Source organism: Kogia breviceps, chromosome 3 (assembly GCF_026419965.1).
Source record: "Kogia breviceps isolate mKogBre1 chromosome 3, mKogBre1 haplotype 1, whole genome shotgun sequence".
Classification (NCBI taxonomy): Eukaryota; Metazoa; Chordata; class Mammalia; order Artiodactyla; family Physeteridae; genus Kogia; species Kogia breviceps.
Genome location: NC_081312.1, coordinates 135,409,830 through 135,436,734, shown reverse-complemented (window position 1 = coordinate 135,436,734; position 26,905 = coordinate 135,409,830). Strand labels below are relative to the sequence as shown.

The 26,905-nt window shown below is 42.9% G+C and overlaps 1 protein-coding gene across 2 annotated transcripts in view; it reads left to right on the top strand.

Annotated features, from left to right (window-relative positions):
- Positions 1-5,831: 5,831 nt before the first annotated feature.
- The window catches only part of DIS3L (DIS3 like exosome 3'-5' exoribonuclease), a 34,295-nt gene continuing 13,221 nt past the window's right edge, over positions 5,832-26,905 (top strand). The window contains exons 1-8 of one of the 2 annotated variants that reach the window (XM_059057705.2): positions 5,832-6,147; positions 7,520-7,673; positions 16,018-16,146; positions 18,021-18,156; positions 22,210-22,386; positions 23,777-23,855; positions 25,088-25,249; positions 26,076-26,245. In XM_059057705.2, the coding sequence (XP_058913688.1) occupies positions 6,009-6,147; positions 7,520-7,673; positions 16,018-16,146; positions 18,021-18,156; positions 22,210-22,386; positions 23,777-23,855; positions 25,088-25,249; positions 26,076-26,245 (1,146 nt within the window). In that variant the 5' untranslated portion in view covers positions 5,832-6,008. Of the gene's footprint in view, positions 6,148-6,297; positions 7,186-7,519; positions 7,674-16,017; positions 16,147-18,020; positions 18,157-22,209; positions 22,387-23,776; positions 23,856-25,087; positions 25,250-26,075; positions 26,246-26,905 lie in introns of those variants that run through there. The other variant, XM_067029620.1, reaches the window with a different exon arrangement.

Here is a 26,905-nt window from a genome sequence, read left to right as displayed (position 1 = left end):
TATTTGTTTCCACAACATTTCTACCGTAATTATTAGGTTTTAGAATTCAAAGTTTATCATTGTAAGATATAAAATGGAATTCACTTTCCCAAATTCAAACATACACAGTAACAAAATAGTAAAATAAGCAGGAAAACTCCTTGTAATACACTCATCCAATGAAATAACTCTACACCATGACTGGTATTTCACTGGTAATAATAATCCTACAAGATGAATGAAAACAATTTCATCAAATAACACCAACACAAAAAAATTAAAAAGACAAATAGTAACGTTCCTATATTTGAATTATAAATGGCTATCCACGTAACTGAATTTTCTTTTAGTCCGCTTCAAGACTTAAAGGATTTTCTTTTTCTTTTCTGTATTAATCATTGAAGCTTAGTTTCTAATTAATTTTGTAGCATCTGGATTTTTGAGCTCCTTGGATGAAAGTATTGTTTAATGCTAAGGTTATGTGCTGGTTTGTTTTTTGTCTCAAATAATTGGTTGCATTTTAACGGCAACATATGAAAGGCCAAATTTCAACAGCTCAGATACCAGGGCAGAAGGTACTTTTTAGCTGAAGCACCCTCCCCGCAAACAAAAATCAATGAAACAGCGCCCCTTTGTGGTAGAAGGGCAGAATTATCGGTACGTTAACAGTACAGTAAAAATCTTGCTGAGATACAATTGGTAAGCACAAAATAATTTTCTCTTTTAAAAAATTAGAAAGAGTTAAGCAGAACATTTTAGAGTAATCATTGCAAAGTGGATTATGGGGATTCACAGGGTGTTTAGAAAGCCAAAAGGGAGCTATTGTATCTGCTGGGAAAAGTGAAAATCAAGGATTAATAGCCTTTAACACACAGGAAATTAAATTATCCCTAACACAAGTAGCAGAGCAATCTCAGCAGCAGTTTGCCCTCCAATGACTCTTCCACTGAGATGGAGCACAAATGAAAGTAAGCGTCAGATAAATGGGATAATGTTAGACATTTACATGACCCTTTAGAGTCATTGACTCATTAATACTGATACTCAGCAACATCTGTTTTGCTAGCTGTATTTTATAATTGAAAACACTAAGGCCCAGGGAAGTTAGGAAAGTAGTAGGGTCAAAATTTGAAACCCATTGTTTCCAATTCCCTAAACTAAAATAACTTGGTTGATCCAATGGTCCACTACATAGAATGTACCCCATTCTGTACCTGGCTGTTTACCAGCTGAAAGGTGGCATGGCTGGGTCATTACTGCCTGGACTCTGTAACCAAACTGCTTGGGTTCCAAGTCTTGCTTGATTGTGTGGCCTGGGGCAATTATTCAATCCTCCTGTACTTTGGTCTCCTTGCCTGCAAAATGAAATTGGTAACAGTATTACAGTCTAGGCATTGTTTTGAGGATTAAATGAGAAAACACAGGAAAAGTGCTTAGAGCAGGGCCTGGCACCTAGCTTGAGAAACATTAGTGGTAAGTAGTTGATGCTGCATAGATTGACAAGCTCTTCAAAAAGTTGCCAACTTTGCGTTATATTTAAAGACTTCTAGGATGCATATCAGATATCAACAACGGTAAATTACTTGGGAGAAGTAGACTTTGCATGCAAGCAGAACTTCACCATTTTTACTTGGCGTCCTTCAGAATTGCTGGAATGTGTTGCAACAAGCAGGTTAATAAATAAAGACAGAATATTTCAAAGCCTGCTTCAGTAATCCCCTCTAGCCCTTGGAGCTCACCGTCCAGAATTCCTTTTATATACTTAACCTCCCTGCCCTCTTAGCTCTTTGTAAAGATGCCCCACCCTCTCTGGGCTAACCCTTGGATGAGTCCTCTTGATTATAATCCAGTGGTTGCTGATGTCTGCACTCCCAGGGCGCCTCTGCAAAAAAGGCAGGCAAACACTACAAACTCCTGCAGCATAAACATGCTGGTGTTCAGTCTGAAGGAGACTGCAGTCAGGCACCAGGTAAACCGGACCGCAATCAGAGATTTCTATCAGCAAGAGTGCACTACAAGCTGTCACAGCATTATGCTATCTGTCTGGGCACCAGGTTGTCCACCTGCGCTCGGATTGACAAGGAAAGGGAAAACTGCAAAGGAAGCAGGCCACCAAGCATCCTTCCCAGTGTGGCACTGAAATTTAGAACTGCTGGGGAATCCTGAAGCAGTTTCATCAGGACTTTTAATATCCAGTGAGGAGTTTTTAAATAAATAGGCAAGTCTTCGGCAAGTTCTTTAATCTCCTTTGTAAAGTGGGCGTGTATTCGTTAGGGTAACACAGCTGCTATAAGAAAAGTTTATTTCTCCCCTGCAAGAGACCCCTGTGGATGCTCCTGGGTAGGCAAGGCAGGGCTGTGCTCTGCACAGTTCTTCAGGGAACTATGGACAGTTCCCTGAAGAACTGCACAGTTGGTGCAAGGGGTTGGTGTGTGTGCTGTCTAACATGCAGGCTTCCAAGATCCCCTGGGCTTTGGCATCCATTCAGGAACAGGAAAGAGCAATATCCATGGGAGCTTTTTAAGGGTCAGGCCTGGAAAGGGTGCCATTCCATTCTGTGGCCACACCTATCTATGTGCAAGGGAGGCTGGGAAATGTGTTTCACCTGTGCCCAGAGGAAAAAAGGACATGGATTTGGTTAACAGAGAGCCAGTCTCTGACACAAGAAATCACATATAGACCAGCATTGTAAAAAAGAGATGAGACCAAAGTGGGCCAAGCTGGAGTCTTCATAGATACAAGAGCTGAGGTGATGGTAGAACCAACTGACTGAGGGCTAAGGGGTCTGAGTTCAGGACAGACAAGGAGTCACCAGTGGTGCTCACCAAAGGGTCTCAGCGCACGGCCTTCAAGCCAGGAGGGAGCAGCTGCACTACGCAACACTAGCACCCCACCCCACACTTTTTCGACCTTGGATGTGTTTTCATGTGACTAGTTCTGGCCAATAGGCAGAAGCAACATGTATCACTTCTGGACTGAGCTTTTTAATTGCCGATGTGGGCTGTCTCGAGGGCTCCCTTCCCTCTGCCAATGAACAGCAAACAGTGTTCCAGTGAGGACTGGCTCCATCAGCCTGGGCCCTGGAGAAAGAATACACAATGGATCCTACAGGTACCCACACAACATCTTGTTTTAAGTCACTGGTATTTTTGAAGTTGTATATTACTACAGCAAAACCTAGTTTATTCTGACTGATAGAGAAATATATTTGTATCTACAAACGAATCAACAAAAAGGCATTCTTGTCCATTTTAGATCATCAGCTCCAAGAACTAAGGGAGCATGCTTTTGAGAACATAATTTGTACATTATTGCTGCCATGCAAACAAAAGAAGTGCTTGATGGGCCTTGGATTATTTTAAATACTGATAACATCAACTTTCAACAGCCCCCAGACATACTCTCGACCTTAAAAGATCATTAGTCCCAATTTAGAGAAAGTTTAAAGTTACGAAATGCTAAAGAGAGATGTTAAGGACATATAATCAGAAGTTGGGCTTCCCTGGTGGTGCAGTGGTTGAGAGTCTGCCTGCCGATACAGGGGACACGGGTTCGTGCCCCGGTCTGGGAAGATCCCACATGCTGTGGAGCGGCTGGTCCCATGAGCCATGGCCGCTGAGCCTGCTCATCCAGAGCCTGTGCTCCACAAAGGGAGAGGCCACAACAGTGAGAGGCCCGCATACCGAAGGAAAAAAAAAAAAAAAAGAAGTAAATGAAAATGGGGGAGCTTTGGAAGGAATCACGGGCAGCTGTTAAAAGCATTTTTATGTAGGGGTCAATTCCTGTTGCTTGTCTGTCCTCTGGGGTCTCTAGAACTGACCTCCTGCACTATTGGTTGCCTTATGGGCCCTCCTAGTGCTCTGGTCTGTGGACCAGCACTGTAATGTTCACCTAACTTGTAAAATTCTGTCTCAGATCTCACTCATATCGTCCCACACTGCAGATAACTTGACATTAAAATGCAGTGAGGGGAGTTCCCTGGTGACCCAGTGGTTAAGAATCTGCCTGCTAGTGCAGGGGACACGGATTGATCCCTGGACCAGGAAGATCCCACGTGCCACGGAGCAACTAAGTCCGTGCTCCACAACTACTGAGCCTGCGCCCTAGAGCCCGCGAGCCACAACTAGTGAGCCCGTGTGCTGCAATTACTGAAGCCTTCACACCTAGAGCCCAAGCTCCGCAACTAGAAGCCACCGCAATGAGAAGCCGGTGCACTGCAACAAAGAGTAGCCCCCGCTCACCGCAATCAGAGAAAGCCCACACGCAGCAACGAAGACCCAATACAGCCAAAAATAAATAAATTTATATTTTAAAAAATGCAATGAGTGAGGGAACATGACTTTTTAATATGTTCCCCTAGAGTAAGTGATCAAACAGGATACTCTAGTTCTGCTCACTTTAGCATAACAGGAAGCGCCAATGTTCCCAGCCAGCTGGTTGAGCTTCCTTAACTACTGCTCAACAAGTTGACTATAAACTCCTTGGATACAGAGCTATATTTTATTCATCTGTGAATAGCATGGTAATTAGTGAAGAGCCTGTTTTGGATTCAGTCAGATTCTGGCTTGAATATTGATTCCATCATTTAATAACTGTGTAATCTTGTACACTTAACCTCTGTAATCCTGTTTCATCGTCTGTAAAACGGGGATAATAGTGCCTGACTCCGTTGACTTGTTGTGGAAATTAAATGTGACATTTCTTTGTAAAGCTCCTGATGCAGCTCAAAAGTCTTTGTTGAGAGCTTGGAGGAACGGTGGCTTCCATCCAGCCAAGAGTATGATCTCAGAAGAGACTGTGTGTTAGTCTCTATCAAATTTAAAGGAAAATTCCTTTGCCAGAGGCTGCAAACGCTATCATGTTGAGGTTGAATAGATAATGTTTACCTCAAAGGAAGAGATTAGTTTCCATTTTATCTGCACTGTTTGAATTTTTATATGGATTAAAAATACAAGAAATTAAAAATAAATACAGCTTTTTAAAGAGGAAAAATGTTGGGCTGGCAGGGGTGCTGGCTTATTTGCTGGCTCTTTTAGCTCTTTCAGTGATAGCAAGAGCAACAAACAGAACATACTAATAATTGTCTATATTAATACAAAACACTAATAATTATCCATATTAATAAGGCAGCCCCATTCCCATATGAACCTGGGGGTAGAAACAAAGTACAATAATCCTTCAGAGTTGCACCAAATCTTCGCAAGACTTTAAACTGGCTTCCATGTACAGCTGGTTCCGACTTCCCATGGTTCCACTTATAATTTTTGGACTTTGCCATGGTGTGAAAATTGATACCCACCTGGAATTTTTATCTTTTCCGGTCTAGCGTTACTCTCCCGTGATGCTGAGCAGGGCAGCAAGTCCCAGCTCCCAGACAGCACAGGGTAAACAACCGATACACTTGCAACCATTCTGTTTTTCACTTTCAGTACAGTGTTCAATAAATTACATGAGATACTCAACACTCATAAAATAGTCTTTGTGTTAGATGATTCTCCCCAACTGTAGACCAGTGTAAGTGTTCTGAGCGGGTTTAAGGTAGGCTGGGTTAAGCTGTGATGTTGGGTAGGTTAGCTGTGTTAAATAAATTTTCAACTTAGATGGGTTTATCAGGACGTAACCCCATCATTAAGCGGAGGAAGACCTGTATTATGGTTGTCTCCCTTAAGTCTTTTGCGTGGTTTCCACCCCTCCCAGGCAATTCCACCCCCAGGCAATTTTAAGGAGGGGAGAAACTGAGGCGGGGTTGGGGGGCGACTGCGGGCCCAGCTGCAGAGCTCACACCGCCGACCCCCTGCTGCTCTCAACCCCGGGACGGGACGCGGGCCTTTACGGCGGTTTCGGTGCGGAACCCGGAACGCTCAGGCCGCCGCCAGGAGGCCGGGAGCTCCGCGGAGACCAGGCCGAGGGGGCGGGCCCGAAGCCTCGGCCTCGCCTCCGCCCGCGCCGCGCTGCGACCGCCGCTTCCCAGCCGCTTGCTCCGGGCGGCCTCGCGGGGCCCGGAGCTGTGCCCGGGGAGCGCCGCCAGCATGCTGCAGAAGCGGGAGAAGGTGCTGCTCCTGAGGACTTTCCAGGGCCGGACGCTGCGTATCGTGCGGGAGCATTACCTGCGGCCCAGCGTGCCCTGCAACAGCCTGCTCTGCCCGCAGCCCGCCGTCTGCCGCAACGGTCAGGGCAGGGGGTGGAGGCTGGGGAGGGTGGGCAGACGAGGACCGGCGGGAGCGGGGCGGCCTGGGCGGGATCGCCGGGGCCTGAGACCGGGCGGGCGTCTGGGCGGCGGGGCCAGGGTAGAGCGTCGGCCGTGAGGCGGAAGGGCGCGTCCCACAGGCGGAGCGCTAGGCCGTGGTGGCGCCGAGTCCGAGGTTCCCGGGCCTCCGCCGGCCTCCAGGCATCACCTCCGGCCCGGCTGCAGGTCGGGCGCAAGAGGCCGGTGGCTTCTGAGCCGCAGAGAGCTGGGCCACGGCTCCGCTGTCGCTCTACACCGACTCCCAGACTGCTCTGCCCGGGAAAACGCAAGGGCCGAGAGGCAGGCGCCCCCGCAGCGCAGAGGCCGCGGTTTGCGGCTTTCCGAGGGGCCTGTGGGCACTGGAGCGTCCTGCCCCCAGGCTCGCCGCCGTGAAACCCGGAGGACCCGAGCTGTGGGCCCTGCGGTGCGAGCAGGGCGCGCGGAGCTGACGCTCTGCCGCTCCTCGTTGTACATTTTTCTTTGCTTTGCTCCCTGCCAGCACCGAGGCCTCAGACATTTATCCAGTGGAGAACCCTCTTGACTGTAGGATTTGTGGATCATCTGGGCCCTCATTGTACAGAAAAGTCATGGGGAAATTGGATTTGGGTCGGCTGCCCATTACACCTTCCTCCACTTGATTTCTAGGGTGCTGGGGTGGCCGACTTAACGATGGAGGTTACTGGTTCTCTTCCCTATGGTGGGAGAGGAGCGTGGTGGTCCTTTTCAGCGAATATTTGGGATCCTCAGCTTACGGTTAAAGTGAACATTTCAATTACAGCTTGACTAACCAGCTCCGAGACGCGGGCTAGGTGGAAATGCCACCACCCCCCCCTGCTTGCACTGAGCATCTTTTCTAGTCAATTCAGTCTTTTTGGCCCTTGGAGACTTTTGAACACGTTCACAAGCTTGAGACACAACCGACTTGAAATGGCTGGGCATAAACAAGTGGTTAACGTGTATTTGGGGAGCCCCATTGGAATGTGAGTGTAGGTCAATACGTTAACAATATAGAGTTAAGTTGTGCTGAAGATTTGCTTGTTTTTGTGTTTTTTAAAAATCCGTCATCTTCTACACTACTGGCAACACCATAAACCACGTTGAGCTTTTATTATCACAGCTTCAGAAAATTGAAGGTGCTGAATTTACCTGAACGTTGGACCTCTACCAAAGTAGATTTGTCTTGTCTTTTAAAAACTTCACAGTGTAGTTAAGATTGGAAGTTGTTCTGCATACTGGGGCACGGTGACATTGAAATTGTATAAAACTAAGTTTGCAAACGTTGGCTTATCTCTTCTGTTTTGAATTATGCTTCAGATGGGAAACTCTTGTCTAGTGACGTGACTCATTACATGATCCCAGATTGGAAAGTCGTTCAAGATTACCTCGAGATCCTTGAGTTTCCTGAATTGAAGGGAATTATTTTCATGCAAACGGCTTGTCAAGCTGTGCAGCATCAAAGAGGCCGGAGGTATCTCTTTCGCATTATTTATTTATTTATGGTGCGGATTTTTTTTTCCCCCTTTAGAAAAGGTTCCTTGTTCGAGAGAAAGGGGAGGAATTCATTATTTTCGTCAGAAAGGACTTTTTGAACTAATTTGGCATTCTCTTTGCCAGTGAGGAATGCAGTAACATTATTTTATATTTCTGGTTCAACACCTGGCCAAAAGATCTGACTGCAGATCAGTAAACTGCAGTGTCCCCAAGATGTGGGTATTTAAGATTCTTGGCTTTTGGTTTGCATTTTTATAGTAGCAGAGCTATTGGCTATATCACGTTGAAGACTGCATGTTACTTAATCTTCTTATTTATAGATATATTGTTTCAGAAACTTACATTTTTTCCCCTTGGGAAAAAGAAAGTATTTTAAAATTTGAGCCTCCTTTATTGTGGAGGCAGATTGTACTTGTGGTGATTTATTCAATGAAACCAGAATTAACTTGTTTTATTTTTAGATTACTGGTATAACCATCAACCATAGGAATTGTATTTGCTAAACAAAGAATTTCTGATTGAAATCAGTCTAAAATGCTTGCCTTGTACCTAAATGAAGAACAGTTGTTAACCTTTTAAACAACTACTTACTCTATAAATGGTTTTGCTTCCTTTACATTGGGAAAAGATTTGTGATTTGAACTTGAAGACTGTATGGAAACAGCATATTAGAATTATATACCCAACCTCTTAACACCACAAGTTAAGCAGAAATTATGTGTTTATTCTTTTTCAAATGTTGTGGTTTCTTCAGGCCTTGGTAGTAAAAGATGAAGTGTGTTTATTTGTATATGAAAATGATAAGTTGTTCTTATTATATGCTCAGTTCAAAAAAATATGCATTAACTAGGTTGTGTGCAGGCTTTTCAGATAGAATATTTTTATATGAGCTTGAAGTTGATTTTGTTCAGACACAAAGATATAGATGTTTATACACATCCAGGCTTAAATGCTGCTCCAGGTGTCATATTTCAATTTCTGCTACTAAAGTCAATTTGTTGTTATCATGTGGGTTGCTAACACACTGCTGAGCCTTTTCAACTTCTGTTTTCTAAAATATTTTTAATATTAAGGATTGTTTTAAAAATCAATTCCTGGGACATTCAAAAGCAAAGAATTGGAATTTAAATGTCTTTTTTTCTGAACATTTCAAAAGTAGTTAACTTGATGAAAAGCAATTGGTTTTCCATTGCTTTACCGTGTCTCTGAATGCTCTTAAACGTGAAAACAAAAGCTGAGGAGTTATGGAACAGACCCACAGGATAATACTCTGGTTTTGCCATTGGTGAGCACTTTTCGAGTTCCTAGTTCCAGGCCTTCTGGAGTACAGAAAGAAGTCTTGTTCCCTCTCTCAACAAACTTGTTGTTTTGTTGGGATTAAATGCAAGAAGCAAGAAGGTAATTATGACATACCTTGGACACATGTAAGATAATTTAATGTGGACTATGCAAAGTGCAGAAGTAAACATGCGGTGTGGGGATTTAAAAAGGCCTCTGAAGGCAATAGGTTTGAGACTGGTCTTAATGCAGGGAAATGAACATGATTGATGAAGAGGGACAAGAGGCAGAAAAAGGAATCAGCAAGTTTGGGTCTTTGTGCTTTCTTTACCTGTTAAGCGACCAGCAGGTGTATTCAGGATGAAACAGCTAAAGGACCACAATTACCTAAGCCCTGGAAAGTGTCATATATTAAAAGCTAACTTTAAAGTTGATGACAGCCATTCAATATGTAAGATCCGGAGATTTGCTTGATTAATTTGGCCTTCATAAGTGTTATGCATAAGTCATTTGAGTTTTTGTATTTAACCAAAGGTGGCCAAGCAGAGGCTCTCTGGTGCTTTGCTTCATTTAATGTTGGAAAACATTTTGTTTTTCACTTCTTCCTCAGAGATTTTTGAGATGCTGGTAAATAATTCATTCCATTCTATATGCTTTTAGGAATATTATTGCTTAGGAAAGGTTTGTCGGGTGAAAATACATAGTCTGGTCTAGTGTCTGGTAGAAGGATGCCTTGCTTTCTCCTTTTGACCCCCTCCTGAATGCCTTCTGTATAGCTTGAATCTCAGTTTCTTAGTACATAACATAAGACTGGAATCAAAATATTATAGTTGGAGAGGATCTAAGAGGTCAACGTGATCCCCATCCTACATCAGTGTTACTCAACATGAGTAATGTAGTCGACTTTGTTTCTAAAAGAAAAAAATTCTCATGGATACCCAGTGTTAATTTAAATTAATTTATTGTATTGTTACTTAAATATGTTTCAACATAAATCTAGGCATAAACCCTCATACCTAAGTACTTAATGCAACCCTAAACTCAAATCATACCTTCAAACTAAACAAGGCTGCAAATGAATATTAATTTAATGTGACCAATGACATTATTTTACTGACATGAAATCACCACATTTGGGTTTAATACTAGAAAGACACAGCCTCTATGGCTACAGGCATAAGCTCTATATTTAATATGATTTTGTAGTTTGATTTCAATAATATCAATGCAGAAAAATGCCTGTCCTCATAAGTATATTATACAAAACAGTATGAAAAATGTCAAGTTTTGATCGGGATAATCACACATTCTGCTATCTAACAATCCTCAAGTGCTTATTTACTGAGGGCTCATGTGATATCCCTGTAAGGCTGACCTGTCCACTGCCTTCAATCATGTGCTCAGGTGTTCATCTGTGGATCTACAAATACTTATTGAGAGGCTCTATGTGCCAGAAACTGTGCTAGCACTGAGCATACAGTGGTGAGCAAAAGCAGACACGCTCTTGAGGGGGAGACAGACAGTAATCGATAACCAGAGAAACAGATGGAGAAGTGAGCTGTGACAGGCGCACTGAGGGAGGGATGCTGGGCTCAGGAGAGCCCAGACTAGGCAGGGAGGAAAGGCTTTCCTGAGTGAGATGCATGTGCTGAGCTCTAAGGTATGAGTGTGAGGAAACCAGGCAAAGAAAGGAGAAAAGCTTTCCAGGTGAGGAAACTGCTGTGCAGGGCCATGGGGAGAGAGAACGTGGAGAATGAGAGAGGAGAGAGCCCTGGATTGGACTATTGTAGGCCCCCATGGGCCTCAGGGATGTGCTGAAGCGTTTTAAGTAGGGGGGATAGCATGATCAGATTCCTGTTTTTAAAGGATTACTAGGCTAAGGGAGAAGAGGCTTGGAGAAAAGAAGAGGAGGCACTTGGTTTAGTTCACATGAGAGATGTTGGTAGCTTAGAGATGGAGAGAGAAATAGACATTTCTAAAAGCTGTTTAGTAGGTAAGATCCATAGAACTTCCTAAGTATATAACAAAGTGAGTTGAAAATATGTCCACACAAAAACTTGTGCGTGAATGTTTGTTCATAACAGCTCTATTCATAATAGCGAAAAATGGAAACAACCCAAATGTCCATCAACTGATAATGGTTACACAAAATGTGGTTTAACCATACAATGAAATATTATTCAGCTATAACAGGGAATGAAGTACTGATACATGCTACAACATGGATGAACCTTGAAATTATTATGCTAAGTGAAAGAATCCAGCCCCCCCCCAACACACAAAAATCATATATTGTATGATTCTGTGTATATGAAATGCCCAGAATAGGTAAATCCAAGAGATGGAAAGTAGGTTAGTGGTTGCCAGGGGCTAAGGGTCAGATTGAATGGGGAGTGACTGCTTAATGGGTATAAGTTTCTTTTGGGGGCTGACAAAAGTGGATTTAGATAGTGGTGATGGTTGTGTAATGCTATGACTACACTAAAAACCATTGAATTCTACATCTTAAAAGGGTGAATTTTATGGTATGTGAATCATATCTCAATAAAGCTGGGTTTTTTTAAATGTTTATTTATTTGTTTATATTGGCTGCTCGGGGTCTTAGTTGTGGCATGCAAACTCTTAGTTGGGGAATGCCTGTGGGTCTCGTTCCCCGACCAGGGATCAAACCCCGGGCCCCCTGCACTGGGAGTGCAGAGTCTTACCCACTGGACCACCAGGGAATTCCCACTAGTTTTTTTTGTGTTTTTTTTTTAATCTATAGGACTTAGTAATGGATTTAGATAAGGGAGAAGGTGGTGTCAAGGATGACACTAAGGTTTCTGGCTTATGTAACTGAATAAAGAGGGGGAACACTGGAGAAGGTCGGAGGTAAGAGGTCATGAGTTTGAGGTGTCTTGAGGCTTCCAAGAGGGCAGGCACTGACACCAAATGGCATTGCAGCCTGAAGCCTGGTCCAAAATATACTCCATTAAAAATGTTTTAAGAATATCACCTAATATAAATGGAAATAGAAACTTTTGAAATTCTTGGAGAAAACTCAAGGACCTCTGAATTTAAGTTTAGGAGACCCTACCTGGGTTCTGCAAAAACTGAAATGCAACATTGAGTACAGGACTCACTTCCTTGTACCTCTCGCCACTGGTTGTGGGACCCCCACTTCTAATCCCCAGAGAGTGTAGTCAGCAGGGGGAAGGGATGTTGCATCTGAAGGTAAGATCACCATTGAATAAAAATAGTAAAAAAAAAAAAAAAAATCAATCTAGAGAAGGTAAGTTTTGCTGTCCCCCTAAGAAATTGTCTGAAATGTTTAGATAATGGAGATTTTGAAAACACTTTAGCCAGACCAGGGAAACTAGGGTTTTTCTGTAAGCCTGGAATTTTTAAAATTTCAGATAATTTTATTATACTTGATTATCTGGAACTGTTGTCCTGTCATTCGGGACAGACTTGTTCAAAGCACCATGATGTTCTGTGCTGGCTCCATGCAGAATACTCATATATCTAATTCCATCATATGCACACCACCAACCCTAACTAGCAAAAAATACGACTGTGTTGTATGGATGCACTATTAAATTATAACCATAAGCCCACATGCCTACAAGAAAACCCGACTGTCACACTCAGAGTGATTCACTGTTTGTTTCCTGCTTTTCCCATTAATATTCTTGTGCCATTTGTTCATTTGTTTTATCTGGCTGATAGGTAGCTGACAAACGGAAGCACACACTAAAAGTCTAAGGAAAATATATGAGAGTGAAACTTAAAATCGAGAAAATTCTTTTTGTTAAGTGATATATTTTTCTAAACATTGGCAAGGATTGTCATTACTTTCATTTGGCGGTAAAGCCCCTGGGTCTGGCTTGTGGAGCATCGGTATTTGGAGAGGACAGGATTCGAGAAGCCCCAGGTTTAAAGTACGGGTGTGCTGACCAATGCAGTGATGTATGTGAAGCCTAGCAAAAGAGTAACTGGGCTCTGAAAATGTCAGTTTGTCCCAGGACATTTTTATCTTGTAGTTGGATCACTGTTGTCACAAAGGGTTGTGAGTTCATAGATTCATTTGGAAAACAGTTATTGAGCGACTGCCGTGGGTTAAGTACTAGAGATACAAGGAGGAAGCCTACTGTCTGCCTTCTTGAGCTTTCTGTCCCCTCTCTTTCCTCCTTTGGGCCCTTTGTCTACCTAACTCTTACCCATCCTTCAGGTCTGTTGCCTCCTCCTGGGTGCCTTCCTCATCCCTCCCATGTTCCTGTCACACCGTGCACTTTTCCTTTCATGGCACTCATACCACTGAAATGGGTGGTTCTATTTTTTTGTTTGTTTTATTTTGTTATGACGATTAGTATAGCTATTTTTTTAATTGTGGTAAAATACATATAACATAAAATGTACCATTTTAACCATATCTAAGTGTACAATTTGATGGCATTGAGTACATTGACACTGTTGTGCAACCCATCTCCAGAACTTTTTTCATCTTCCCAAACTGAAACTCTACACCCATTAAACACTCATTCCCCATTTCCCCCTCTCCCAGACCCCTGGCAACCACTGTCCTACTTTCTATCTCCAGGTATTTAGCTACTCAAAGAAACTCCTATGAGTGGACTCATACAATACTTGTCCTTCTGCGACTGACTGGCTTATTTCACTCAGCATAATGTCTTCAATGTTCATCCGTGTTGAGGATATGCCAGAACCTCCCTTTTAAGGCTGAATAATATTCCACGGTATGTATATACCACATTTTTTTAATCCATCCATCCCCCGACGGACACTTGGACTGCTTCCACCTTTTAGCTAATATGAATAATGTTGCTCTGAACATGGGTGTACAAATATCTCTTTGAGACCCTCCTTTCAGTTCTTCGGGGTCTATACCCAGAAGTGGATTGCTGGATCATATGGTAGTTCTAGTTTTGACTTTTTTTGAGGAATGGATGGTTGTGTTGCATTCACCATGAGCAGGACCACGCGGACGAAGGGCAGCATCAGTAATGTCTAGGTGTGTCCCCTGAGGGCACTCAGTGGAGCACAGAGGAGGAAGTTTGTAAACAAATACCTGTACTGAGTTCAGGTGCTTTATTAGGGGTGTGGATAGAGGGAGCAAAAACTGGAAAAGATCAGGAAAAATAGGCAATACTTTTTCAGTGTTTTCTCTGAAATAATAAATTTCAGATGTTTATAAAGCTTTTTCTAGAATCTTTATTGCTTAACCAAAAAAGTGCTCATTTAAAAAAATTCATGCATGACAGAAATGCGTAAAGCAAAAAATGAAAGTCCTTGCCTTACCCTCCTGCAGGGACGATCCTGTTAGCACGATGATGGAGACTCTTTGTATGCGTATTCTAAGAGGTTTTGAAAAATGATTTTAAGTGTATCTTTGTGAAAGTGGGAAAATTACAAATTTAATGTGTTCTAGGCATTTCTGCGGGTGGGGAGGCAGCTTTTATTTACACAAGTGGAATTCTGTTAAGGAAAGCTGCCATTCACAGAAATGAAACTGAATCCCTTTGTTTATTAGGACATTCTGTAAGTTGTAGTTACTTGATGATTCTTTTTAAGGTGGCTTAAAATTAGAATTACTAAGAAACTAAAATCAGTGTTTCTTGTTTTCTGATGAAGTGTTGAGATGAGGCAGATACTGGTAGTTAGCATTTATTTAGAGAGGGTAAGTTAGAGAGTTCTGCCTTTGCTTTAATGAAAAGACTCATTTTTAAAAATCCATGGCGGCAGGCTGGAGGTGGGAATGGAAGGGCACAAATGTTATTATGTTAAATGCCAGTTATCTACCTTGGATAATTTATATGTTAATTTAACATCTGGTTTAATATCAATCCATTTTTAAATAAACAGTTGACTTCCTTTAAGATAATTGTGAATATTATGTATTTCACATTATCTAGACAATTGAAAAGCACCTTCTTAGAAACTGACCCATATGAGACTTCGTATTTTATTTTCTTTGGCAAAGATTATTAGAAAGATCTCCTGATGAGTTCTGAAAAACCTAGGGGCAGGACAGGAATAAAGATGCAGACATAGAGAATGGACTTGAGGACACAGGGAGGGGGAAGGGGAAGCTGGGACGAAATGAGGGAGTGGCATGGACATACATACACTACCAAATGTAAAACAGATAGCTAGTGGGAAGCAGCCACATAGCACAGGGAGATCAGCTGGGTGCTTTGTGACCACCTAGAGGGGTGGGATAGGGAGGGTGGGAGGGAGATGCAAGAGGGAGGAGATATGGGGATATAGGTATATGTATAGCTGATTCAGTTTGTTATAAAGCAGAAACTAACACACCATTGAAAAGCAATTATACTCCATTAAAGATGTTTAAAAAAAAATTGAACATCTCTCTTCCATTGTACAAAGGATTAGAAAAATTGTATGTCCTAGCTTGATAGAGCTACCTGTTCATACTGTGTGTTAAATATAATTATTTTAAAACATAAAAAAAAAAAATCTCCTGTTGGGTAAAAACCTTAAAACTTTCTGTTAGTTGTCTGATAGATGAAGCTAGCCTTCATTCATGTAAACGATGTGGCTGCATCAATAAAGCTCACAGATGAATTCCCAAACTTACCTCACATGTTCTTTTCTAGGGCTGCCAGCAAAAAAGTAAAACATATTAATGTCTAATACCATTTACAGAGCAAAGTGAGTTACAAAAATAAAGCACTACACTCTGCTTGCCTCATTGTCCTTTGTGATCCTTTGACGAAGGGACTGTGTGGGGCAGGGTTGTATAATTACATAATAAATAGCCAGAAAGGGAGAGGGGAGTAGAGGAGTTTAACAGATCCACAAACTAATTAATGAGGCCCTGCTCCAGCACATTCTAGCAGGCAAAATGGAGAAACAGCAGCCCAAGAGCACAGCACACATTAGGGCCAATGTAAATAAGTGTTTCTCAGGTTTTAACAATCATCTTTCACTCTAAAATACCTCATCTTTTCTGAACCTTAGCAAGAGGTGGCAGGAGATGAGTACCTGTTACGTTAGATTTACTTTTCTCCTCTGTGTCACAGACAGTATAACAAACTGCGAAATCTCCTGAAGGATGCGCGTCATGATTGTGTTCTCTTCGCTAATGAATTCCAGCAGTCCTGCTATCTCCCTCGGGAAAGAGGGGAGTCCATGGAGAAGTGGCAGAGCAGGTATGGCCCTGAGTAGCTGGGTTTTCACACGATCGTCTTCTTTAATTTCTTTATCATTGGTTATTTGGGAGTTGATCTAAATAGTGTGGCGGAACAAACCAACAATTTTTCTGGAACCGTGATTAATACTGAAATGCTTAATGTGTCAATATTCTAGATATGTCATTTGAATACATATATTTTAGAAATAGTAATTAAGGAGCTATAGGTACCCAGAGTAAGTTTGCCCCAGCCCTCTAAAGGCTAGTAGGATCATTCATTCCAGTGATCCAAAAGTCATTCATAGCTTTAATGCTGTGTGAGTGCACGCATGCGTGTGTGTGTGTGTGTGTGTGTGTGTGAGTGAGAGAGAGAGAGAAAGAGAGAGAGAGAGAGAGAGAGAGAGAGAGAGAGAGCGAGCGAGCGGCAGGGACACATCCTACTTTTAAGCTAAAATCATCTCACTTTTTCTGGTATAGGTTGCTTTAATATCCCAACAAGTCTAATTAAACTGAAACTGGTAGGTTAATTCTAGTAAAGCTGTTTTAGGAAATGCGGTGTCCTAATTGAGATCCACCTAAAAGCAGAACCTGAAGCAAGGATTTTGGAGGTGAGTTGTTTATGTGAGAAGCAATTCCCAGAAGCAGGAGTGGGGAAGTGGGGAGAGTGACACAGAGAAGGAGGGAAAGCAGTAAAGGATGTATTACTGCTGAGGGAAACTGAGGCTCAGTCCTCTGGGAACCTCTAAGAAGCCATGTAGAGTGTGCCTCAGAAGTCACCTGGTGGAGACGAGGGCATTTAGTTAGTTACCTGTTTAGCTGAGGGCCATTCCCCAGGGCTGTTAACTCCGGTCAGTGGGCCATTGATGAGGGATGGAACTGCCACCCAGCTGCAGCTGAAGTCAGAGGTGGGCTTAGGGTACAAGTGCTAGGCACCCATAGCCTCTGCTTCAGTCTTCTGTAGAAGGCAGAAGAGACCTTAAGCTTTAAAATAGCTTATCCATACAAAACATTTACATCATCTTCTTTCTTATAATTCTTTATCTGTATAGCCATTAAATATTTAAATTCTCTAAAGCAAAATAAGCACTGATATATACTGAGTCCTTAATAGAACCCAAGTTCCCACCAGCAAGGGAAAGCAAATCTTTCCCTAGATTGGGTCATATGTGAGTACTCACACTTACTAACTACACAGCCTTGTACACAGTCAGTACTCAGTGAATTTTTTTTTTTAATTCTAGAACTAAAGGAACCTTACATAGCATCTTAATTTGCAGAAAGGGAAACAGATGCCCACAGAAATTGACTCTCTAAGTTGATCCACTTCATTGGACACATGATCCCTTTTTGAATACATGTCACCAGACCTAGACTCCATTTTCCAATTCAGATTCTTTTCAGGAAGATTTTCAGACATTTCATATTGGTGGTGCCATATTGGATTTTGTCTTTATTGGATTATGATCTTCAGCTACTTGCAGCCTAGTTTTTCTCTTAGCCAAAGACTTGTTTCTTCATCTTTTAAGCCTCTCACAATTTAGCTTATCATCCCTGTGGTGCTGTGTGGCTCGTCCCTCCAATTAAAATGCATTAAAAGGTGGCAGAGCCTCACGGTTGCTAGGCCATATCAAGAAATGAAAGAGGTTTCTGTGGTGGTTGGATGTCTTAGAGAAGAAGAGATGTCAAGCACTTTCTGATTCATCTTTGTATCCCCCAGTGTACCCAACCCAGGGCATGTTTATAATGGGTGCCCAGGAAGTATTTGTTGAATGAATGAATGAATGATTGTCTATATAAACCAAAGGATAAAAGATTAAAAGCCAGGTGTGAAGTTCTGAACAAGAGCTTGGGTTTGTCTGCCTCAGGAGAGCTCACGTGCCTCTTGCTTTCTAGGAGCATCTACAATGCAGCCACTTGGTACTATCACCACTGCCAAGACAAGATGCCAATCGTTATGGTGACAGAAGATGAAGAGGCAATTCAGCAGTATGGAAGTGAAACGGAAGGAGTGTTTGTGATTTCCTTCAAGGTATCTCCAGCTGGTGTGTCTATATAAGTATGTGTGTGTGCGTGAGTGTGTGTGTCTGCGTGTGTTCATTTCCGTAGTAGTGCCCATGAGGCTGTAGATGGCTTTGGCAGTACAGAAAAGGGAAAATAAAGAATGAAGGAAGACATTAAGAAGTTCCATGTCTTCATCACTCTCCAACTAATTAATCTTGAGTTTGCCAAATTTGGGCAAACTCCCTCTGACTGTAAGGCCTCCAGTATCCAAGACTGCAGCCCAATAAACTCCGGTTCACAGTAAACTCTTGTTTATAGTTATAATAATAATACTAGTAGTAATGATGATGATGATTGGTTGAATCTGATAAAACTGCCAATATTCTGTTGTTTTTGACTTACAAAATGGCTATTCTACATGGTTCCACCTAAGAATAATACCCAATGTTGATCTATGCCAGGCACTGTTCTGAGTGTATTATTTCATTTAATTCTTGCAACAACTCTATGAGGCAGGTGTTATAATCCCCATTTTATTGGTGAGGAAGCTAAAGCACAGAAAAGCTAAGCAACTTGCCCAGAGTCACAGGGAGAAAGTGCTGGAAGTAGGTTAGAGTCCAGCCAGTCTGACTCCAGCACTCTGAACCACCATGCTGCCTCCCAGACTGTCTTTCATTTTTTTTTTTTTTTTTTTTTTGTGGTACGCGGGCCTCTCACTGTTGTGGCCTCTCTCGTGCGGAGCACAGGCTCCGGACACGCAGGCTCAGTGGCCATGGCTCACGGGCTTAGCTGCTCCGCGGCATGTGGGATCTTCCCGGACCGGGGCACGAACCCGTGTCCCCTGCATCGGCAGGTGGATTCTCAACCACTGCGCCACCAGGGAAGCCCCAGACTGTCTTTCTGAATACACACAAGACATAGGTTTTGTGTCTTAACATCTTTATTGGAGTATAACTGTTTTACAATAGTGTGTTAGTTTCTCCTTTACAACAAAGTGAATCAGTTATACATATACATATGTTCCCATATCTCTTCCCTCTTGCATCACCTTCCCTCCCACCCTCCCTATCCCACCCCTCTAGGCAGTCACAAAGCACAGAGGTGATCTCCCTGTGCTATGCGGCAGCTTCCCACTAGCTATCTAATTTACATTTGGTAGTGTATGTATGTCCATGCCACTCTCTCACTTTGTCCCAGCTTCCCCTTCCCCCTCCCTGTGTCCTCAAGTCCATTCTCTACGTCTGCGTCTTTATTCCTGTCCTGCCCCTACGTTCCTCAGAACCATTTTTTTTAAGATTCCATATATATGTGTTAGCATATGGTATTTGTTTTCCTCTTTCTTTTTTTTTTTTTTTAAATTTTTATTTATTTATTTTCTGGCTGCGTTGGGTCTTTGTGGCTGCGCGTGGGCTTTCTCTGGTTGTGGCGATCAGGGACTACTCTTCGTTGCGGTGCGCAGGCTTCCCATTGTGGTGACTTCTCTTGTTGCAGAGCACGGGCTCTAGGTGCACGGGCTTCAGTAGTTGCGGCATGTGGGCTCAGTAGCTGTGGCTCACAGACTCCAGAGCGCAGGCTCAGCAGCTGTGGCGCACGGGCCTAGTTGCTCCGCAGCATGTGGCATCTTCCCAGACCAGGGCTTGAACCCATGTCCCCTGCATTGGTAGGTGGATTCTTAGCCACTCCGCCACCAGGGAAGCCCCTCTTTTCCTCTTTCTGACTTCACTCTGACAGACTCTAGGTCCATCCACCTCACTACCAATAACTCAGTTTTGTTCCTTTTTATGGCTGAGTAATATTCCATTGTAGATATGTGCCACATCTTCTTTATGCATTCATCTGTTGGTGGACACTTAGCTTGCTTCCATGTCCTGGCTATTGTACATAGAGCTGCAATGAACATTGTGGTACATGACTCTTTTTGAATTATGGTTTTCTCTGGGTATATGCCCAGTAGTGGGATTGCTGGGTCATATGGTAGTTCTATTTGTAGTTTTTTAAGGAACCTCCATAATGTTCTCCATAGTGGCTGTATCAATTTACTTTCCCACCAACAGTGCAAGAGGGTTCCCTTTTCTCCACACCCTCTCCCAAAACATAGTTTTAAAGGCCAGTCTTATTTGTCCACTGTTCCTCACTCCTCTCTACTTGTGACCATGGGTGGGGGTCAGTAGGGATAAAGGAAGGGGTGATATGTGATACTACTTATGTGAAAGCTGTTGGACCAGCTTGGTGTACATGTAACAGATAGAGGCAGCATTATCGGTGACAGTTTTTTGAGCTGTCTTAAGGACACAGTTCTCCTATTTCTTAGGTTTTTTTCAGAGAGTAGAATGCCTGTTAATCTCTAAATAGATTACTGATCTCAAAACAAAAAAACAAAAAATAGATTACTGGTCTTTTCTGCCTTCCCAGTTGGTCAGTCAGATTCCGATGGTTGATATTATTTTTTGATTCAGAAACTAGACTAAGGCCCTCCATTACCCCTGTCAGTTTACAGAAAGTCTAGTTGGATTTTGAATTGTAGATCCTATGAGGGTTCCCATGTGCATGTATTGCTAAAGATTTGCCAATAGAATTTTCTTGCCCTGCTATAAAAATGTGTTCTGGCATGCCAGAGAATTCCAGGGGCGCTGGGTATTAATGGCAGCGTCACTTATTTTTTCTGTTGCAATACATCATGTCTTGTTCCTGCAGAGGACAGTTGACTAAAATTATATTTTTCTACTTTTCATGAAAATTGCTTTTCTCTGTAGTCTGGCAGCATCGTACAGTTTGATTTTGTATAGCATTTCCTAAGCAAACTGTGTGACCGAGGGCTTCATAGAGGTGTATGATAGAAGAAAAAAAGAGATGCTATGAAGTTCAGATGAGCAGGAAGCCCAGAATTTTCTGTGGAGACTTGAAGGTAGATGGGGAAAGTGAGGACAACAAATCCCTCTTGAAGAGTTGGTTCATAGTGGCAAAAATTTGGTATTGATGAGTGATTAGTGACCATAGAATTGCAGTGATGTTAGCACAGACAGAACTTCTGGAAGGACTAGAGAAAGAAAGGAAGCAGTTTGAACAAGACCCTGAAATTAGTGGGAGAAGTTCTGGAGTTGACAATAAGGATCATTGACTTCATTTTAGTTTGAGAAAAGAGAATGTGCCAGCCTCTACTTAAGGCTTAAAGTTGAGTTAAAATCTTACATAAGTTTGATTTTATTTAGTGAGAGTCCACCGTGCGAGGGCATGTATTCTGGACACAGGAAGTAGATGGAGCACAGTCAGCCTCACCACACCAGCCCCCTGTGGGTGGTTGCCTTGGTGTCTTGTCTAGGGCCTCTCTGAAAGCTACACCAAGAAGTGCAATAATATTCAATAATGTTCTGCTTGGAGGGGACCATGACACTTGTTTCAGAATTATGTTTCATACTGGGTTGTCACATTGACAGAGCATCAAGTGTCCGCACATGAAAAGTGTGACTACATCTGTATAGTCACAAAAGAAGACACAGTCCTTGGGGAGTTTATGAGGCTGGAAAGCCTAATACCAAAGAACAGAAACATCTTTCCCCTTCTCTGCTCATCCAGGATTGCCAGGGAGTTGGGGGAGGGGAGATACTTCCTTATTAACACTTTACTCCTTGCCACTTTTTGCCTGCTTATTTAGGTTTCTTATAAATTTCAAATATTTTAGGGTGAAAAAAAAAGAGACAGTGCACACGTAGGAGCTTTTCCTCTCCATTCACTGTGGACCTTTATCTGCAGCAGTGAGATACGTGTAAAGACAGGCATCCCGGCCGTGTGCACGTACATGCATGTGTGTGTAGAGAGAGGGAGATTTGAAAGTGCAGAGTAATCAGGGAGGTGGAAGCGTTCCACAGTAGAAATGGCCTCCCTGGGTTCCTTTGGCAAGGCTGCAGGGATTAGTGAGATGGTAGAAATGAACTGGTAGCATGAGGCTTGGGAGGGTAATGCTCATGTAAATTTCTTCAAAACTGCATGCCATTAGTTCCTGTTCAGGATTTTTTGTAATGCTGCTATAACAAAGAATCATTATCTTCTGACCATGTTTCTCTTGTGCCTTTATTCAATGCAGAATTACCTGGACAATTTTTGGCCTGATTTAAAGGCCGCCCACGAGCTTTGTGAGTCTATCCTTCAGTCTCGACGAGAAAGAGAGAATGAGAGTCAGGAGAGCCACGGGAAGGAGTACCCAGAACATCTACCCCTGGAAGTGTTAGAAGCCGGCATTAAGTCTGGGCGCTACATCCAGGTGAGGGTGGTAATGAGGAATCGGCGCCAGGATCAGCCAGTGTGTTTCCTTCTCTTTACTTGCCTCCTGTCACAGGCCTCTGATTTCAGAGGCTTTCAATGAGACGGGCCTGAGTAGGCCAGGGCTGTCGATGTTCAAGGTGATGTGGGAGTCTCCTCTGTAGACAATGCCCTCCAGTTTGGACCTACTCTCTACTGTTCTTTTTTTTAAAAAATTAATTAATTAATTTTATTTTTGGCTGTGTTGGGTCTTTGTTGCTGTGTGTGGGTTATCTCTAGTTGTGGTGAGTGGGGGCTACTCTTCATTGCCGTGTGCGGGCTTCTTGCTGCAGTGGCTTCTCTTGTTGCAGAGCACAGGCTCTAGGCATACGGGCTTCAGTAGTTGTGGCACGCGGGCTCAGTAGTTGTGGCTCACGGGCTCTAGAGCATAAGCTCAGTAGCTGTGGCACACAGGCTTAGTTGCTCTACGGCATGTGGAATCTTCCTGGACCAGGACCCGAACCCATGTCCCCTGCATTGGCAGGCGGATTCTTAACCACTGCGCCACCAGGGAAGTCCCTCTAGTGTTCTTAATTAGGTTACATACCGAGCATTATACAAGTAGGTTTAAATGCCTCCTGTCACTGGGAAAGAATATATTTTTGAATCAAGGTCTGGAGGTTTGGCAAAATTTTAAAGTTGTTGAAATTTGGCTTCTTCATGCCTTTGCCATTTTCCTGCCTCTTTCAAGGTCCCCTTTGTGATCCCTCAAAACCCAGGACCCAGGTGCTGTCAGCGTCTTGAGAAGGAATCAAATAAAACTGCTATTCAGATTTCAACAGCTTTATATGCACTCGTGTGTGTGTGTGTGTGTCTGTGTGTCTGTGTGCACATACAGTTTTATCACATGCATAGATTTGTGTATTCACCACCACAATCAAGATACAGAACTGTTCTACCATGAATTTTACATTTTCTAACCAGCAACTCAGACAATTTTTATGTAGTCTGAAGGTTGAGCCTACCACCGTAAACTCCTTCCCTAAAATGTGGGTGTTTTAATGAGTATATCTATGGAGAGGCTAATGCTTCCAATTGGTAATGAAGTTTACAGCATTCCTGGGAGGATATTTTGAGGAAGAAGATTTTTTAAAGACCGCTCATCACTTAGGTAAGATAAATCCTGGCACCTGCAACACTTGGTATAGCTAAGAGTATGTCAAAATGATGGTACATTCTCTGGAGAAAATAAACTTTGGTGATGAATTATTATTATTATTCCTAAAGAAAGGGGTCACAAACCTTCTAAGAATATAATGGGGATATTTTCATAAAAATTTTTAACTGTACCTTTTGGAGGGTAAAGCAAGCAGAAAAGAAATTTTTCACATTGATTTTTATTTTGATTTTAGGGAACGCTGAACGTCAACAAACACAGAGCACAAATAGAAGCTTTTGTTCGACTTCAAGGAGCCAGCAGTAAAGATTCAGGTTCAGTGTAAACCTTACATAAATTTCTGTGCCACTGTTTTATTCTGATATTACACATTGAAGAAAGCAAAGTTGAAATTGTCACATCATATGTGCCGTGTCAAATATCCCTACCTACACTGGCTGTGTGGGATCGTGGGTTGGTTTTGTTTTCCTCCCTAGCTTTTTGTCTGTAATTTCTGACTTTATGGTAATAACTCTAAAAAATGGTAATAGCTAATATTTTATTGAGTGCTTATTCTACATCAGATACTGTTGTAAGCACTTAAAGTAGGTATTATTATTGTTTACCACCTTTTACACGTGAAGAAACTAAAATACAGAGAAGCAAAGTGACTTTACCAGGATCACTCGCCTGGTTCACGGCGGGGCTAAACTGGAGGCTGAGGCAGGCAGGCTGTGATTTTAAGATTTTGCCCTGTACTGCCTCACTGAGCTGTATTGCCTCATTGGGATTGTTTAAAAAGTAACGTCATGGGCTTCCCTGGTGGCGCAGTGGTTGAGAATCCGCCTGCCAATGCAGGAGACACGGGTTCGTGCCCTGGTCCGGGAAGATCCCACATGCCGCGGAGCAACTAAGCCCGTGAGCCATGGCCGCTAGGCCTGCGCGTCCGGAGCCTGTGCTCCGCAACGGGAGAGGCCACAGCAGTGAGAGGCCCGCATACCGCAAAAAAAAAAAAAAAAAAAAAAAAAAAAGTAACGTCAATGAAAAAAAATGTGTAATTAAGTCTTATCATAATAGAGTGTATTGTTAGTTCTGCAATGACAGGGTGAAAGTAATCCTGATAGCTAGTTAAGGGCACCTGGCGAGGTTGAGGAGAATGAGAAACAGTGGCTTACTCTGGGCTCTGCTCATCAGACTTCTCCCTGTCAGGTCTGCAGTGTCCACAGCTCAGCAGCCTGCTGACCTCTCCCTGGCCGCATGGCACCTGAAGTTATGGGAGAGAGTCGCAGTGTGGGCTTACATTGTCTCATGCAGGGAACCTACCTTAAAAGGTGGTTGAGAGTGGCCTTATGAAAGCACATTATACAGCATGGCATAGCAGCCGTGTTTCTCCCTTCCTAACCTGTGGAACAAAAGTTTGACTTCGGTTTAACTTCACCTTTGAAAGGAGGGAGCTTTTATTTGCAGGAATGCTGATTAGATCTCGAACGTGTTATGCTTGAAATGCCTCACTGGTGTGGCCTCCCCCCTGACATTATGGGGTTTCTCTGTGCTGCCCCCAAAACAGGTCTAGTCAGTGACATCCTAATCCACGGGACGAAGGCTCGAAACCGCTCTATTCACGGGGACGTGGTAGTTGTCGAACTGCTCCCTAAAAATGAATGGAAAGGAAGAACCACCGCCCTGGGTGAGAATGATGGCGAGTCCCCGAGTGAACCCATACCCACAGGTGAGCCAGCTGTAAAGTTGCCTGGTCGTCCATGTGGAATGTTTATTTTTCCTCTCCTTAGTCCAGAAATACTGCAATTATTAATATATGGTATCGTCTCTTTTCCTACATTATCAGTTTCCCCTCTCCGCAGCTTTATTTTATTCTCATCAGCACCCAAATATGCTATATAGTATGTCTCATCTTAAAATAAAAACCCTCTTAGGGGGGCTTCCCTGGTGGCACAGTGGTTTAGAATCCACCTGCCAATGCAGAGGACGCGGGTTTGAGCCCTGGTCCGGGAAGATACCACATGCCATGGAGCATCTAAGCCCGTGCGCCACAACTACTGAGCCTGCACTCTAGAGCCCGCAAGCCACAACTACCGAGCCCGAGTGCCACAACTACTGAAGCCCACGTGCCTAGAGCCCATGCTCTGCAACAAGAGAAGCCACCACAGTAAGAAGCCTGCGTACCGCAATGAGGAGTAGCCCCCACTGGCTGCAACTAGAGAAAGCCCGCGTGCAGCAACGAACGCAGCCAAAAATAAATGAATAAAATAAATAAATTTATTTTTTAAATAAATAAATAAATGTCACACCAGGCCCCACAAAAGAAAGAGCACACCGACAATGTTAATTTAAAAAATTATCTATCTTTAAAAAATGATCCATTTAATAATAAAATAGAAGGAAAGCAATGTTTAAGCATCTCTCAACTTGTGTGAATGTGCTTAAAAAAATGGGATGTTGCATTTCCTGTTTTCTTCCTCACTGCTGAACTGGTCAGAGTCCAGATGTGTGACATCTTACCAGTTAAGCCTTTATTTTGTTTTGTTTTCCCAAAGGCAGAGTGGTGGGTATCCTTCAGAAGAACTGGCGTGATTATGTGGTGACATTTCCATCCAAAGAAGAGGTCCAATCACAGGGCAAAAATGCTCGGAAAATTCTAGTTATACCTTGGGATTACAGAATTCCCAAAATCCGAATTAGTACTCAGCAAGCAGAAGCCCTCCAGGTACCTTTACTCTTTGCCTCTTGTCTTTGCCAGCTTTTGAGCGGTACCAGGAACTGTTAACTCCTTTGCATAGGGAGGGATAAATTAGTGATGGCATCTGGCGTTCTGATATCCTGTTTTCTCAAAATTCTAAATATATAAAACCATCTGTTAAGTAGTCCGTGGTTAAAAAATGAAGGCCAGAGAGAAACCGTCCTAGAAAGAGCTGTGTAGGATAGCTAGAGAGAGCATCCATTATCCAACTGTCCAACACAGAAACTTTTCAATAGATACACTTTGCCAACACGAACAAGCTTTCTTTCAGTAAGCGATATAGAAATACGATGGCTCTGCCCTGTGGGGATGATATAGTGGTACTTCACAGAATCGATTATCCTTAAAGGAATAGAGCCCTGGAGAGAAGACATAAACAAGAAAGTTAGAAATTAACCTTTACTGTGGCGAAGGGTGTAGGCATCGCCCAATTTGATTTGCCCAATGTTTTGCAGTTTGTATATGAGACACTGAAGCAGGATGTCCCCAGCCAGTAACCTGGTCGTTGTGTACCTTTCCATCCCAAAGCCTCACGCACGCTCTCTGAGGCCAGTTGAAACAATTGCTTTCCATGTCTATGGTTTGCTGGAATCCAGGGGCAGTGGGGTTCAGTTCATATGGATAACC